This window comes from Chrysoperla carnea, chromosome 2 (assembly GCF_905475395.1).
Source record: "Chrysoperla carnea chromosome 2, inChrCarn1.1, whole genome shotgun sequence".
Classification (NCBI taxonomy): Eukaryota; Metazoa; Arthropoda; class Insecta; order Neuroptera; family Chrysopidae; genus Chrysoperla; species Chrysoperla carnea.
In genome coordinates this window covers 87318736-87336886 of record NC_058338.1, presented here as the reverse complement: position 1 = coordinate 87336886, position 18151 = coordinate 87318736, and the positions used below count along the sequence as shown (strand labels likewise).

Below are 18151 nucleotides of genomic sequence, written 5' to 3'. Positions count from 1 at the left end.
TCGAGATCAGCGACCCCCAAAACCTCTTTATACGTCATAAAAATTTTGAATTTGCAAAAAATATGAAAGCGGGAGGGGAAGGGGTGGATGTTGTAAAAAGTGCTATATTAATAAAAGCATCTAAAATTTTTGGTTACTTTAGCATTTTAAACTATTTTGACCTCTTTTTAAAATCTTTTAAGACACATTTATTTCATACACCCCTTCCCCCTTACAGCGCGGGGGTTAAAACTTAAAAATTTTGCTTTAAACCATATATACCTCTTTTAAAAATAGTTTTCTCATGCCAAAGCAAAAAACACCCCCCAAAGCCAGTCCATACACCCCCCCAAACAATTATTTCCAGAAAGTGCTAAATTTTCCGATTTTCGCAAAAATATGGATCAAGGAGTCATTTTACGGGTAAGCCACTTATTATAAAATCGAAAGATAATAAAAAAAGCTACAATTTAAAAAAAAATTTAACCTCGTAGGACAAAATGGCATAAAATGGCAGCCATTTTAAACAATTTCCTAAATTGGAAATTTTGGCCGAACTATTTAACGGATTTCGCTTAAATTTTAACCGAAAGTTGTAAGTAATAAAACCTACTATTGATATTAGTTTCATTAAAATCAATCGAATATTTTTCAAGTTATAGTCAAATGAACTGTTTTACCATATGTATGTATACATATATATATAACTGGGAGGGGAAGGGACGAAACCCCACCAAAAAATTATGAGGAGTAGTTCTTAACATGGACTACAAACCTACCAAATTTGGATATGCACCGATGCCTCCTTTTGCGAATATAAAATAAAAATGATAAAATTTCTGAAAAAAATTTCATTTTTGACGCCATTTTGTTTTTTAAACATGTTGCACCACTCCGGGAAAGTAAAAATTTCAAAAAATACTTATTTTGATGTGAAAAGAAAAACCCCAAAGTTTCGTTGCTCGAACTTTTAATCCATACACAAGGCGTAATTTCACTCTACTACTATAGGATAGACAAGAAGCAGCCGTATAATTGTAAGCGACATCTGGTTTTTCAGGATATACACTAACGAGCTTGTTGGCTTTTGCGGGGGCGACGATGAAGGAGGATTTTTGAAATATGACAGATAGTCTTTGTGACAGATATCTACGCTTGGGTTTTTGATGATTTTGGTTTCTTAAGACGTAATACTTAATAAATTAATAATTTTAAAGTAAAAATTAAAAAAAAATGGTTCGTTGTAATGTGAAAGGTTGTACAAGAACACAAAAACAAAATAAAAATCATTCATTCTTTTCTGAGCCGAAAAATTTAATGATGTAAGTACATAACAGTCAAGTAAATGTAAAATTTATTTGGTGATCTATTGAATTTGGAAAATATTAATTATAAAATAAAAGTATAGTGAAAAATGAATATTTTAACAAGAATAAATAGTAAAGATAATGTAATTAATTATTAACTGATTTATTGCAGACGAAAGCAATGGAGAAAATTTGCTGGTATTACGAATAATCCAAAAGATTTTCGCATTTGTTCGGATCATTTTGAATTGTCCTGTTATCGAAAGAGAACACCACCACGTTGGTTGTTATATCGAGAAGCAGTCCCAACGATTCGTATTCGCGATCGCAAGATACGGTGGCGCCGCGCAGCGAGGATTAGTGAAACTATTATAGAGGATTTTGAGTTTTGACAGCTACACAAGTGCTGAATGTTTTTGTTGTTGAGATAGAAATTATCAAAAATGAAAAACGTTGTGGTGTTCCCCAGTGGGGGAAAACAAGATCTACAGGCGTCAGTTGTCGCACAATGTCGCAAAAACATGCTTTCACTTGCTTCCCGCGCCCGCTTTGCAAGAACAATAGCATTCGATTTTTTTGTTATCATTGGCTACAAACACTTTGATTTAGATCTCATGAGGTTTCTCGGTAATGTTCGACGTTTGCAAACATGAAGATTTGATTAATAAACAATTATTTTGCTTCGATTGGATACCACAGAAAAACAAGTTTTTGGAACGAGAAAGCGCCTCTCCTTCCATCAACGGCCTTACTGATCCACCAAGTAGATAAAATATATCACCAATATTAATATCCAGGGCTTTCTCCATGTTAAAAAAACAAATAAACAAAAAAAAATGCAAAAATTTATTTTGACAACTTGGACGAAAATCCTCTATATCGGCCATATTGCATTCACACCAGAGCCATCTCTAGGTAATTTCGTTCGCCAATGGGAGGTAGATTTCTTTTTTTTTTGTTTTTTTTTATTGCATTGAATTATCACCAAACTTACGATTATCCCGATTTTCTTAATTTCAAATGACCACTATTTCTAAACCAATTGATCGATTTCACTCATTTTCAAATATATCTAAAGTATTCATATTTATCCAAAATATTTACTGAGAAGTCTCTTGATATATTGAGAATTTTAAGTGATATTCTTATCGAATTTCGATAAGAATAGGTAATGAATTGTACATATTTTATAAAAAAAAATTTTATTTAAAGCAATCAAATATTTTACTGATTGGAATTTGTAAATTAGTATAATAATCGTCACCGTCAAAGTAGTATATTTGAATTAATTCAGTCACAATTCGTTAAATGTATGAAAATATCAGAGTATAATAGAAAAATATGACTGTTATTTTTACAACCACAAATATTAAGCCGTTTTTTAAAGTAGTTAATTAATCCGATATTATTTATTTTTATTTAATAAGAAATTTCTCCATTAACATTTAATGACTTGTTTCTTTTTTTCAATAACGTTGATTCTTATGAAACTTTGCTTCACCTAATTAATTGGTTTTTTTTTTTTTTACTGAAGAGGATCATTCTTATGCATCATCTGCAGGGACTCATTCATCATCAAATGCTTCAGCAACAATTTCTTCACCGACACCATATCAACCATCGCCTACATCTACTATTAGAACATCAGATCAACCTAGTATTTCCGCATCTATAGATTATTCGCATAACTCTGTTACGTTGAATACAGCAGACAAAGCGAGGATGTATGTTCAAGAAAACGTTTCTTCTTCCAGTACACCAGTGTTTAGCGAAAGCATACCAAAAAATTTCAATAACTTTAACACAATCGGTATATGTTCTTCACCCGTTAGTAGTAAGCTAAGTTCATTAAATGCAAAAGTGTCTCCAAACTCACGTTCTCAACAATCATCAAGATTATTAATGACTCCATCGAAAAAAGTGAGTCGAGTACCAAGAACATTAGTTTTCAAAAATTCTACTGTTCCACCAAAAGAAGCAGTAACTTCGCCTTCTAAGTTACATCATATGAAGAGTAGTACATCATATAATCAATTAAGAATAAGAAATAAAGTTGATCGTCAAGTGCAATTAACACCAAAGTCTTTACGTATTAAAAATAAAAATCGTTTGTTAGCTGTTTATCGAAGCCGAATTCTAAGACTAACTAAACAAAAACGTAACAATCCGTTAGTCACTAACGAAGTAGAAATAAAATCTATTATTAATGCATCCTCCAAATTTCTGGATCCGGAAGCTCTAGCTTTTTTTTCTTCACATTTACGTTTGTGCAATGTTTCAAAAAATCGTCGACGTTTTACGAATGAAGTGAAAGATATAGCGTTATCTATAAAATATCATTCACCTAAAGCATACCGTTATCTTAGCAAATTTTTTCACTTACCAACTGAAAGAACTCTAAGTAATTACCAAAAACAATTTCCAATTCATCCTGGATTAAATAATACTGTATTAGAAAATTACAATTAATAGCGTTTTGCAACTGTCTGAAGAACTTCGCGTGGAATATGACATCCCGATTCTTAAAACTCGTCAATTAAACCAAGATCCATTGGAAAATTTATTCGCAACTATTCGACAGCAACATGGTTGCTCTGTTAATCCCTCACCAAAACAATTTGAATCTGGTTTGAGGCATATTTTTATAACTCAGCTGAGTAAATTATCAAACGCTACTAATTGTGAAGAAGATCAAAATAAAATTTTTGCCAAACTGAGTAAAATTGAATCAGCAACAATTTTAATTCCTGTCAAAGAATTCTTAAATAATAAATTATCAGTACCAAGCATCATGAACAATTTTGAAAATGATATGAAGCGCACAAAAAATTCAGAATTCACAGAATCGAATGCAGTTTATTATATTTGTGGTTATTTAGCTAAAAAATTTATTAAATCTCATAATACTTGTAGACAATGTTATGATTATTTAATTTTACCAAGAGAAAACAAATCTTTTGAAGATTATAAGTTATTCACTTTGCTAAAAGATTGTGCTGATGCTAATGGCCTTAAATATTCATCAAAAATATTGTTTGACTCAGTGTTAGAGTGGGAGAAAACATATCAAAGTGTTATTAAAAATTTCTTCCATTTAAAAAAAATTTCTTGCTATCTTAATCCAGTTTTAATTGATCGCACTCCAAAATTTAAATTATGTACTGAAAAAGCAACAAATGCTTTTATTAATTCATTCATTAAAATTCGCTGCTTTTGGGAAGCTAGATTTAGACGACGTGCTGCGAAATCTGCCGATACCAACACCAAACAAAAAGTTAAGAAATCAAAAATGAAAAAGTTTACTAATAAAAACACAATTTGCCAAAAAGTAAAGAAAGTGATACCAAGTAATGAAGCCAAAAATATACAGCCTTCCGAAAAATAAAAGACTGAAGGTATATTTTTTAACATATTTTTTATTATGATTATTTTTTTATATCTGTCAAAAAATTATTTTTAGCATAAATCTCTTTAAGATTCTATTATTAGTAGTTTAAAAAATGAAGTATTTTTTATTTTATGTTTATAGTATATTTATTGTTACTAGAATAGCTTATATTTTATTTAATTTTATAACATAAAATGTTTTTTAATAAGTTTAAATTTATTAACCAAAAAATATTATTGAATATATCTATGTTATATTTTACTAAAATATTTATATAAAGTATGTAATATCTTTTTACGCTTTTGTTTTTGACAGCTAAGAATAAATAAAAAAAAAAATTAATCAACAAGTGCGTTATAATTTTATTCTTTTACTTTCATTAAATTATTTTTTAAATTTAAACCTGGCGCCGATTTAAGGTTTTTCTTAGTGCCTGACTCGGTAGAGGCGCTGAAACTCGTATACTACTATTTTTCATTAGCTCTTATGGCCTGCTTCTCCTCTATCCTATACTCTTTGATAATGATATATTAATACAACTGTTGACACCTTGACACTGTTTTATTGTCATTGCTTGTCGGATTGATATCACAGATCACGTGAGCGGTGGAGCAAAAAAAAAAAAATCGTTTTAAGATATTTCAAATATTGTGACTTTTTAAGAATTTTTTTCTTAGTGTTTTTATACCATGCATATATGAAATATACATAGTATATTAAGTTTAGTCCCAAATTTGTAACGCTTAAAAATAATGATGCTAGGAAAAAAATTTTGTCATAGCTGTTCATAAAATTACCTAATTAGTCCATTTCCGGTTGTCCGTCCGTCCGTCTGTGGACACGATAACTCAAAAACGAAAAAAGATATCGAGCTGAAATTTTTACAGCGTACTCAGGACGTAAAAAGTGAGGTCAAGTTCGTAAATGAGCATCATAGGTCAATTGGTTCTTGGGTCCGTAGGGCCCATCTTGTAAACCGTAAGAGATAGAACAAAAGTTTAAATGTAATAAATGTTCCTTATAAAAAAATAAACTTTTGTTTGAAACATTTTTTTGTAAACATCACTGTTTACCCATGAGGGCGTTAATTAGGTGCAAATTTTATAGTATGTATTAATATAGGAATATCAGTTGTGTGTGTGTCTATTTAAAAGTGAATATCTTTTGTTATTTACGTGACGTCAAAAAAACAAACGATTGCGCATCAACACTGTCTATACATTTTTGTATGTGTTATGTGATAAAGAAATCAACACTGACTATGCATGGTATTTCAACAATTAACTCAGTCAATTGTTTCTTTTCACTTGTTATAGTTAAAAATGCGTAATTTTTGAGTTACAGACTCTACTCGACCTATATTTTCATAAAAAATTATCAAAAATTTCTGTTTTTCATGAAAAAGGTCTATTGACTATATTTACCTTCGCTCCGTGCGTGAGTTTCGTTTCCATGGTAACGATACACTACTTTAATTATAGAATTGTATGGATGCATATATAATTGTATGGATTGCATTTAAGACTTAAATTTAAAATTTAATATTCTTGTCTCACAAATTTAAATAAATAATTATGATAATTTACATTTGGAAAATAATATTTGTTCAATTTGATTTCTTATTTTCACAATTTTTAATGCATTAAGTTTAATTAATTCGTGTTTTTCAATATTTTTAATTTGACGTTTCTATTACATTAACATGTAAAGAATTGCAAATTAGTCATAACAGCCCCCTTTAACTCCAAAATTTTTCACTTAAAGCGCTGGCATCGATTTTATTGTCCCTACCATGACTACGCACACAACGAAGAAAATATCGGGTGGATATCGTTTACGATAATATATCTGTTTTCTTTAATAGTGTCCTATTTTTGAACGCAATGGCTAAAAATTTCAGAACCCAATCAACTTCTTTATGATGTGATTTCTTAGTTCGAATCCAACAGCAATCGCAATTTTTTTTTTAATTATTATTATATATAACTTGGATATACTTTATTTTGATATATTTTATTTTAAATATATACGAACAGACAACAACTAGAATTTCAAATAAAAAAGAAGCCAGCTGAGTTCGTCTCGATAGCTTAGTTGGTTAGAGCGCTGGTTTGATCACCACTAGGATATTTTTTTTTTACTAATATTAAAGGTAAATAAAATTGGATTAGAATAAATAATAAAAAAATTTTTTTATTTCAAAAATTAAGTAGAAACAACTGCATTATTTCTCATTATTATCCCATTTTTAATAGGTTTGTAATTTCCGTGTCGACCTCGCATGTGTTTTATGTAATTTGAGGAATTTGTAAAATGATGGTTACATTCTTTACACGAGTACGGACGTTCACCTGTGTGTTGTCTAAGATGAACCTAAAATTTATAAATTAATTACATCTCATTAATAGTTTCAAGACGCTTCAGTATGGTAGTTACAAATCTTCCTTATCAAATATCCTTAACAATTCTACCAAGGTTTAACTTACTTAGTCTTTAATCGATTTATTTCCAGCAATTCAGTTGTTAAACAAAATTTATTTTTACAAAAATGGAAAGATCGCTTATAAGTTTTATAACAAAACTCTTTTTATTTTTTAATATTAATTTGAAATTACAGTTTTAAAAAACTTTTCGAAAAAGAAAAATTAAAACGCCCGAAGAAAAATTTTTCGTAAAACATCGTATGACGTAATAATTTTAATTGTATATGTATATGCAGTGGAACCTGGATAAGTGAGAAACCTCCATAGCTGGAACTCATACTGAGGTCCCAACACTTTGGCACTGAATTACCTCTGTTAGTGGGACGAAGCAAACCTCTATATCTGGAATTCGTTCTTTCGATTTTATCGTCCTATCTCTTTAACTAAGACAGCCAGTGAATTTTATAAGCATAATTAACCTCTGTAACTGAGAACTGAGATAACATTGTTTTGTTTGTTTACTTAATTATTTTTACCCGTAAATCTCGTACTTAACTAATTTTTAACCTCAATGACCTTCAGTTTTAGATTTGCTTAATTTACTATCATAAGGATTTTTAATTGAAAATGTCGAAGCGACGGCTCAAATTGTTATCAGTACGTGAAAAACTGAAGTTAATATCCGTTTATGAAAGTGTTAAGACACGCGATTAAGTCTATGTCGAATTTAATGTGCCAAAATCTACTCTTTGTAGAATAATTCAGAATAAAGATAAAATTCAATTACAATGTTCTGATGGACAAGGAAACCTAAAACGTGTACGTTTATCAGAATATCCTGAACTTGAACAGTGTTTGCTAACATGGGTCAAGTAACTTCGTAACAAAAACGTTTCGGTAAGTGGCCCGATGATTAAAGAAAAGGCACAAGATTTCGCGCGAAGGCTCGATATTCATAATTTTTGTAGCAGCAATGCTACAAATAAAGTGGAGAATCTCCTCTGTAAGTGAGACAGATATTTATTTATACCTGGATATCTGAGATACTGAGTAAGTGGAATACCTCTATAAATGAAACAAATTTTCAGGTCCCTTGATGTCTCACTTAACCATGTTTCACTGTATTTATATATATAGGCTTTTGTATTTTAACATTTCTACGTCACGAATATAGCATACTATGCCCAAATAACGTTTGTAATCGGTGTATTATTTTGTATATTTTTTTCATTTTAATTACCTTATATTTAATTAGACATAGGTTTTAAAAAAGCTTTCTTAGCGAAGTTGAATATTATTTATGATAAAGAATTGAAATAAAATACAAAAAATGATAATTAATATTTATTCAACAACTCAATTGGTGTAAATTAGATTCAACTATCATGGATTGTTCGATTCAATATTTATTTTATTATTATATTTACCTGAAGAAAACGTTTTTCTCGAAAACATTTTTTACAGTAGCTACATTCAAATGGTAGCTCCGTGGAATGTGAATTTTGATGTCGGACTAAACGTCGTTTCTCTTTAAATTTTTGCCCACAAACATCACAAACATGAGGTTTTACTTCACTATGAACCAATTGATGTTTCTTGAGTCCATAATCAGTCTTAAAACTGAAAACCATCCAAACGAATTAATTTCATTTACCCATGTAGAATCTAGAAATTGAAAATATATATATCACTTACGCTTTTGTACATATTTCACAATGGAATGGAGTTTCTGTTTGATGCATGAGACGATGAACAACTAAATTTCGTTGTGTTCGACATTTAGCACCACATACTTCGCAAACATACTCATAAGTTCCTATTTACATTCAAAAAGTAACTTTTAAAACACAAAAACTTAAAATATCTTCACTAAATTTAACGACAGAATAGCCTTCTAATTCTGAATACTTTTACTCGATTTTATATCATCTTACCAAAAACGTCATACAGTCTAAAATCAGGCGTAGTTTTTGTTAGTCATTTGAGAACGGTTCGAAATTTCAAAGGCTATTATTAAGGTAGGGTTAACTTTTCTTCTCTACGAAAATTTCTATAGCCGGATCTTCTCTTTCAGGGGGTCTATTCTTTTTTGGAAAAATTTTAAGTATACGACAAGCTAAAAATTTGAATATTAATTAAAAATGCAAAAAACATTATGTCCGAGACTTTAAAGAACAATTCGAGGTGCCGGAATGGGACATCCTACTTTGTCCAGTATCGGACAAACTGAATTTAAAATTTTTTATTCAAATATCTTTTTTATTCGAATATTGTTCTCAAAGAATATTAATTAATTTTAGGTTTGCCGTTCAATTAAAGATTTTTTGGGGGGAAAGGATGAAGTTGTTAGACATGATCATGATAAGATGACCACCTCTTAAATTTCCAGCCGATCTGATATGTTTGTTAAATATTACGCTTGGCCCTGCTTGTTTATAGACCCAGTCTGTTTACAGCCGAAGTTATTCTATCGATAAATAAAAGACTATTGAATCACCTTCATGAATCTTTTTGTGATATATTAAACCGGTTGATGAAATTAACATTTTATTACAAATATCACATTTGTATCGATTTTTTACTTGTGAAGGCAAATGTTTTCTTGCATGTGATTTTAATGCTTCGGCATGTTTAAATCTGAAAACATAAAATTATTAAATTGACTTCTACATGTAGAAATTGTGTTAAATCTGTTCACGAAGAAAAACGATTTTGTAACAATTTCTTGGATTAATAAAGCTCGGTATATGATAATTTTGGCCCAAAAAATGTAAAAATCGTATTTATTTGACGATTGGTCATGTTTTTTTTATAGTAGTTTTATCAAGTGGTCATAGTGTCCGATAAATTCCCCGCTACGTTTTTTCAAAACAATAACTTAAATATGACGTCATCATGCTAATTTGAAAACGCAGTCTTTTCGAAAAAAATCGTAGAGGAAAGTTTTTTAGACTCGTCAAAAGGAAGCAACTCACGGAGTTTCAAGTAAGTGTTCATCATTTAAAAAAATTCGCGGTGTCCCACGGTCTACAACGTTCCAAAAAACAGAACAGGGAAATAATAAAGAGGTTTAACCTTCGTTTTTCAGACATCTACCTATAACAGAGACCATCAACATCATTATTTTTTAATCTTTATTTACATCCAATATACAATTAAATTTTATGATGTGTGAGGAGTCGGTTACTTCGTTCTTATCCAGGCGACGACAGCGTGGGCTATTTACCGCCCCATTAATTATAATTGCTCACGTTGCCGCTGCCTGGATTCGAACCCACAGCCTCTCAGACAGTAGCCAAACGTTTAAAGACAATTGTGCCTTTTACTCAATAAGCCACTGAGCCGGTTTAGAACAGAGAAAGAGAAAAAACAATTTTACCCTTTTCCGCATTGATCGCATTTGATTGGCTTATCTTCAATATGGGTGAAATGATGTCTATCTAAATGTGATCGTTTCTTAAAAGATTTTCCACATTTATCACAATCGTATTTCACTAAAGCTCTCTTTACTTTTTTTGTTTTACTAAGGCCTTTTTTACCTGTAAATTTTATACATAGGTAGTTTATTTCAATATTCGAATAATCTCTAAAGTGAAATAATACTTACTTGAATTGGATTTTTTACTTTCTGATTCAGGTAATGTTTCTGATTCAGAAAACATAGAATCATCATGGAATGATTCTATATGTTCCTCTAAATCTGTTATTGATTCACAATAAACATCACATTGTGTACATTGCTTGGTGAATTCATTTCTACTTTCTTCCTTTTTTATCGATGTTTCTTCTAAAAAATTGCATGGTTTATGAAAATAAATACACTTTTATAATGAAATATGTATGGACAAATCGAAATACGGATGGTTATACCGTTATTGTTACGAAAAACACCACATTTACCTTTGAGTTCTGTGGGTCTACTTGTTTCAATTTCATTAGATGAAGCTATCGAACTTTCATTTTTAAATAAATCATTGATTTCTGATTTCACTTCATTATATTGAAAAGAACTTTTACTAGACAGAGCATTATTTTCTATTTTCTTCGATACCTTATTATCTACATTTGAAAATATCGGTAAATCGTCAACATTTGTTTCTGTTTTAATGTTTAGTGCATTTTCAATAAATATTTCACGTAATTTAAGTTGAACATTTTGAACTTTGTTTAGAAAGTTATGATATTCTAGAACAGCATTGCAACAGTTATAACAAGTAGTTTTTGGGAAAACATCATTTAAATTCAAATTAATATGTAAACATTGGTAGATAACTGTGTCTAAATTTTCATCTTTTATTTGTTCCAAAGTTTTTATACAAGGCAGTGGCAATTCTAATCCACATAGTCGACAATAAAATAAACTTGACATTCTTTTTGTGGATAAATTATGGAAATAAATGTTTTAACCCTCTTTTTTAACGTAGATAGATTATTAAAATTTACGAAATGTCAGTTTATATGAAACAAAGAAAGAAAAGGGACTATTTGGCCTTCCTTTTTTATTGATTATATAAAGGCCCATTCACATGATAGTAATAACTTTAGTAATAGATTGAGGCCAGCCAAGATTAATCTTTGTGAAATGAATATTTATATTTATTTTACAAAGGCTAGCAGATACCCGCCCGCTTTGCCGGGCTATTTGTTCTTAAAAACAAAGACTATCAAGTTATAGCCCTCACTCATCCTCTCTTTTGTTCACAATTTTATGGATTTTTATTTCTTGGTGGGGAACTCTATAACTTTATTGGAAATGAAGTTTTGCCCATGATACTCGCCGTCATTGAAACTTTCTATAGGTCTAATCATTAAATTAACCTGATTTTTATATTACTCCATCCACTGAGTTTCATCAAATTTCAAAACAAAAATTTTATTTGCGATTTTCTCGATTTTTTCAAAGTTTAGTTCGAAGTATGTAACGCTTAGAAATATTGATGCTATACAAATGTATAACTATAAAGTCGATTTAAAATGGGTTAAATAAAAATGGATTTTAATTTTAAAAATAATTTTTATTGAGTTAAAATAGATTTATAAATATAAACTATATATAAACAATGATAACGATAAAGAACTTTAAGTACCTAAACTGTATCTATAATTATTGGGTACTCAAATTTCTAAATATATATGGTGTTTCAAAATTTCAATAAACTATCTACGGTGCATGTTCTCTCGATCCAAAAAAGCAAAGCTTCTTAAACCATGGTTATTTAATTTCGCCCTTGATTAAAATCTGATTTTAGAAGAATACATTTTTAGCCTTCTTTTAACTCAGGAATAAATTATTTTCGGATATATGTTTATATGAACTTTTTTGCTTATTTTGAAGTAGAGAACATGCCCATAAATATTACTGTGCAATCTTGAAACAGCCTGTACAAAGCTATGAAAATTTGAACCATTTATTAGTTTACAAAAGTTTAGTTCCTGCACATCACATCCTGGTTACGATCCTGTTTTCACTTTTCAGAAATCACTGTTCACCCACAAGGTAAAAGTGTAAGTAGTTACTAAGCTTGTATAAACTTGGCATTACGAATTAACAGGTTTGAAAATAAAATACTCATCCGTAGTTTTCCTTCTTTGTTCCCAATCAATCTGTAAAAACTACTCCCAATTATTAAAATCTCCACAAGCAAACAATATCGCAGAATTTGCAAAATTAAATTGAAAGTTAAGTAATATTTGAATTTTTTTCACAACGTCTGGAAATTTGAGAATCTGTTGACAAGCTCGTGTCTAAAAATTAATCCATTTCGAACGTTTTCAAAGCCAAGGATAAGATGACTGAATATTCGTTCGAAAGAATGAGAGATATCCGTTGCCCGATACCTGCAAAAAATGCAATTTTGTTTATGTCTGATGACCTACTATCGGAATCCTATTTTGTTAAGTGTTTAATCCTTTAGAACGGTTGCATAGAGATTCTCTTAAGCTCATTTAAAAACTTTTTCTTTTCCAAAATTTCAAATGAAATGACTACTTGGAAAAAACACAAACTTTCATGCTTTATAGGGTAGTGAATAAAAATTTTTTTAAACTCAAAATATAAAGCCAAAAAAAAAAAAATTTATTATCAGCTGTGCGAGCTTTTCTCATAACTTTAGTAAAGTCGGTTAAAAAAACCGCAATTCGAATAACTTTGTTATACTTTCTGCGTAGTTTTTAACCGCCATATCAGAAATTATACATAGAGCAAGAACCAAGAACATATATATATTAAGAACATGAAACTTCCTATGAAAAAAATTTCGCAACGGAGAAATTTGTTAGACACAGCCTTTGTAACAACTTGTTAAATTTGCAGTCCCTCTGAAATTAAAATTCATTTTGGTTGTTATTCCTGATTTTTGTGAAATTAGTAGTAAACCTTTTCTGCCACTGCCAGCTAATATTTACAGTAAATAATTGATCAAACCAAATATTTAGTTTTATATTTTTTTACAGCTGAATGAAAAAAACGATCAAATTGGTAGATTGGTGATTGACAATTATTTATCTGTTTACAATCTTCGTGTAATGATTCTTGTGAATGTAAACCAATCACATGATCTTTAGATGTATCATTTGGATAAAATAGTTGAACATTAGCATTTGTAAATTTACTACCATAATGTCCAGCCCAAAATTGTGTATCTTTTCCAAAATGATAAAACAATACATATCTTACGTTGGGTCCATAATTTTTAAATACATATTCAACCTATAAATTACAAAAACATTAATTAATCATTACCATTAACTGTATGGTAACCAATAAAAGAGGGCCTTGAAAAATGTTATCATTGATTTTCGTTGTTTTTTTGTGAAATTCAATTAGAACCAGATAACATTATTAGTACATCGTGACTAGATAACATTATTAGTCGTTGAAACTCACTTTTTACGCCCTTAGCCCGCTATAAAAATTTCAGCTTAATATCTCTTTTAGTTTTTGAGTTATCGTGTTGACAGACGGACAACCGGAAATGGACTAATTAGATGATTTTATGAACAACTATACGAAAATTTTGTTCGTAGCATCAATATTTTTAAGCGTTACAAACCTGGGACTAAACTTAGTATACCTTGATATATTTCATACAGACCATGGTATAAAAAGGACTTTAATCTTGAAAAATTTTATCATTGATTTTCGTTGTGTTTTTTCAAGTTCAATTAGAACCAGATAACATTATATCAAGTAGATACATTACTCGAAAACACATCATTTTCTTGAGAAATGCACATCTTTTACTAAGTTAGTACTGCCCTGGTGGAACAAATATTTGAAGAAAGAATAAGTCTTCAAAACTCTTAGAAACTCTTAAAAGCTTAAAAACTATAAATAACTCTGAATGTCTGTACATTTTTGGACTGTCTAATTAAGACTGAATAAGTTGAATAACTCTGAATTAGATAATCCAAAAACGTTTAGAAATTCAGAGTTATTCAGAATTCCTAAAACTTTTTCAGAGTTTCTAAGACTTTTAACTAACTAAGACTTATTCTTTCTTCAAATATTTATTCCACCAGAGAGCCCAAATATATCAATTGATTTTGACGGGAAAAAAATATTCACAACAACAATTTTCCTAGATGATTCTATTGGTGCAGATTGCACATTTAGTAATTCAATAAAAAATACTATAGCGTAAATTTATTCGCCCGAAAATGGACAAGTTTGTGTTTAATAATTATTCCAGGGGCGTCGCATAATAATGAAATTAATGAATACTAAAATGTTTATTGTCCTCTTAAATGGCAAATTTTTAGCTATTTTAAAGTTAGAATTGATATTTATTTTTACGTACTTTTTCAAAGAAACCACCTTGCCATTGTTCAACTCTATACTGGTATAAATAATTACAATTACATCGGCGAATTGGTTGATAGTTTGAATCAAATAAAATGACACGTAATTGATAAGTGCATCCACAATCACGTCGACTTCCATACCATTCACTCACGTAGATTGGTGGTTGATATTCATCAATAAATTGTTGTGTTACACCACTCCCACCACAATGTTTGTACAAATCAATCACTTGCAGTTTACTGCATGCACCATACGATGTGGTAAAACATTTGGTTACATCATTTGATACCATTTCGTCTTGTACTTCACAAAAATCTTTATCAAGTAATGTACAATCTTCAATTACAAAATGATCACCGCCGTTTCTATCAATTATCCAATTGTTAAAAGCATTCACTCCACATGGATTCTGAATAAAATTTGTGTAAAATGATTTTTTAAATACACAAATCATTTGATATACGTTGTATGGACATTGTTTTTGGCGTAACAATTGTAATTGTTGTTTGTTTAATATTTCTTGTTCACATTTTAATTTCCATACAAAATCTTTAATAAATTCATTCCATAGTTTACACACCAACGTACAATGTTTGTACAATGTCTTCACATCAACATAACTTAATATTAATGATAATATTTCTGGTGGTATACAATATTTATTTAAAAATATTAAACCGTTGAATGTATCTTCTTTATCCATTTTATTTTTTTATAAATATTTTAGGCAATTAACGAGATATTGCAATTACAAATTAACGAGACAAATAGTTTTATATTTTAATAATTCATCTAAAAGAAAATAGGTATGATTAATTTATTAGGGGCCTTGAGACTATCAAAAATATTGTTCCCTAACAGGTTTGTCGCACAGAATATAAATTATGAAATCGTTAAGCCGATTTTATCTTTACAATTACACAGGTCTGCAAAAAAAAGTTTTTATCAGCTGCATGAGATATTTTTTACTAAATCACGTAAGTTTTTTTTGCAAATTCAAAAACAAAAAATTGGTAAAAGCACTCTTTTATTAAAAATTATACAGTAGCCTGCAAGCATAGTCACATCCCATCTTACTTAAGGTACCGTCTCTCGATATCGCGGTCATCCTAGTGAAAACCCCCCCCCCCTGTTTTTCACTGCAAACTCCCAGGTTTTCAGGAAAAAAGTCCATGTATGAGTGCAAAAAATGTACCTTCAGGCTTATCTTGCAGTCTTGAGCTTCGTATGCTGCTAGTAGAACAATGGTTTTGTAGTCAGGATCCTTAGTATTTCCCAAAACTTTCACACTACATTCTTGAACGATACACAAGCTTATTTTTTCTTCTCATTCATACTTTTCACAAAGAGGGTGTCGGTTAAAAGCCTTCTGATGTCGGGGCCAGTGAAAAACTTCCTCTTTCAACTTTGCTTCTGACAGCTTCGGGAATTTTGTACATAGATATTTATACAGTCTCCACCACTCTTGCAGGAGTTTTACAAATTGTTTCATCAACCCCAAATTGATATGGAGAAGTGGTAACAAAACTTTTTCTGGCGGAACCAAAGTAGTATTGATGATATTTTTCTCTCCAGGTTTTAAAGCTTCTCGGAGTGGCCAATCACTTTTAGTCCATTGCTGTTCTGTGGCTTTACTATCCCATAAGCATAAGAAGCTAGGGTATTTAATATAGCCTGCCTGCTGACCCAAAAGCATCGTCAACTGTCTGCTGACCCAAAAGTCCCCACAAACCATCCATTAATGGTCCTGATTTTTTATTCTTTCCAGGATAATGGCCAAATTATTACAGTTAGTTTTCTTCCATATATACAGGATACCCCATTGGAAGCGAATTGCTAATTTATTTTCATCGTGCAATAATAATACTTTAAGACTAGTTTAATATAATATTACCATAAAATACTATAAAATTCTACTTAAAGACTAGTTTATGTTGTTACTAATATCTATGAAAATCTATGTGATAGAATGTTTTGAATATTTTTCCTGTTTTTAGGAGGTCAAAATCTATAAGAAAATGTAAAAAAATCCTATGCAGTTTTTTAGTCGCAGACCTGTGTTATTAATTCTGAATAGATAACTTTTTATAGCAATTCATCTATATTGTATTGGTTGAAAGCAGTCCTATTAATTGCATTAAACTAAATTGTATAAAATTATAATTAAATTTTAGATAAATTAAACAGTACAATTTTGGTATGCTTGATCCGTGGTATGTTTAATAATATAATATATAAAATATTGCGCAATATTGAAATGAACGAGATATTCTCGACAGTCTGGGGTCCACTTTATATATTTCTACGAATTTTGTATTCAAAAATAATATGAGTCATTTGCTCTAATATATCACATATGACAGTACTTACAAAAAATTTAATGTATTTGTCGTACGTGTACTACTTTATTTAATATATATTTATTTTATTATTTTAAAAAATACATGCACCATGTTTAAAATACCGCCCAGATGTAAATATTTCTATCTGTATATAAATGTCAGATGACAATGACAGATGAAACTGACAGATATCTGGCTATCTGAGGTACCGTTCACTACGGCAACTATGACTGGCTATGATAGATCAATGGGCTATTACAATTCACTTAAATTTGATTCAACTCAAATACTCTCAAATAAAAATTATAAATACTTGAAGTTTAGATTGAAACAATAATAAATGAAACAAATCGATTACGTTTCTGGGACAACAAATTTAGATTTGAATCCTTATAAAACACGGTGAGATAATTCAAAAATCAAGAATCAAAATTTGCGACACCTAGTTTAACTTTTGAGCCAATCCAACGAGATATTTTGATTTTCGTTTTACTTTTTACTACTTTTTATTTTAAATTGTCGGTATATCGAAATCGATATATAAGTAATTTTATTAAAATTTAGACTGCTTTTTATAATATTTGATGATTTTCAACAATTATTCATACTTCTATACTTTCATTTATAGCTTAGATCTGCCTATCGTGGTCATTAGATTACATCCTTGTATCCCTGGGTCCGATGTATATGTATATGGTTTCACCGAGGATTTCAGAGGCTCCAGATCAGCTGCGGTTGCATAATATAAAGATTATAAGCTCACTCTTTGGAACAAACTCGCTTGTTTATGAGAAAACATTGGGGGCTTATCCAAATTTCAAAATAAGATAAGATAAGATAAAAATAAGTGAAAACAAACAATTGACTGAGTTAATTGTTGAAATACCATGTATAGAAAGTGTTGTTGC

The 18151-nt window shown here is 29.9% G+C and overlaps 2 protein-coding genes across 2 annotated transcripts; both read right to left on the bottom strand.

Annotated features, from left to right (window-relative positions):
* Positions 1 to 6853: 6853 nt before the first annotated feature.
* LOC123293016 (zinc finger protein 501-like) lies at positions 6854 to 11466 on the bottom strand. Its single transcript, XM_044873732.1, has 7 exons — positions 10998 to 11466; positions 10705 to 10884; positions 10477 to 10636; positions 9595 to 9734; positions 8793 to 8913; positions 8525 to 8717; positions 6854 to 7047 (listed from the first exon to the last, which is right to left on the bottom strand). The coding sequence occupies exons 1-7, from the start codon at positions 11464 to 11466 to the stop codon at positions 6880 to 6882; spliced, it is 1431 nt and encodes a 476-aa protein (XP_044729667.1). The 3' UTR covers positions 6854 to 6879.
* Positions 11467 to 12162: 696 nt separating this feature from the next.
* Positions 12163 to 15604, bottom strand: LOC123293015 (F-box only protein 44-like). Its single transcript, XM_044873731.1, has 2 exons — positions 14897 to 15604; positions 12163 to 13806 (listed from the first exon to the last, which is right to left on the bottom strand). Exons 1-2 carry the CDS (start codon positions 15602 to 15604, stop codon positions 13516 to 13518), a joined length of 999 nt encoding a protein of 332 aa, XP_044729666.1. The 3' UTR covers positions 12163 to 13515.
* Positions 15605 to 18151: the final 2547 nt, after the last annotated feature.

Excerpts from the sequence above, each read along its gene's own strand:
- LOC123293016 (XM_044873732.1), bottom strand. The coding sequence starts at position 11,466 with ATGTCAAGTTTATTTTATTGTCGACTATGTGGATTAGAATTGCCACTG. Across the intron at positions 10,885-10,997 it reads TAGACCCACAGAACTCAAAG|AAGAAACATCGATAAAAAAG; the intron begins GTAAATGTGGTG and ends GCAATTTTTTAG. Across the intron at positions 8,718-8,792 it reads TGTGAAATATGTACAAAAGC|TTTTAAGACTGATTATGGAC; the intron begins GTAAGTGATATA and ends GATGGTTTTCAG.
- LOC123293015 (XM_044873731.1), bottom strand. The coding sequence starts at position 15,604 with ATGGATAAAGAAGATACATTCAACGGTTTAATATTTTTAAATAAATAT. Across the intron at positions 13,807-14,896 it reads AAGGTGGTTTCTTTGAAAAA|GTTGAATATGTATTTAAAAA; the intron begins GTACGTAAAAAT and ends TGTAATTTATAG.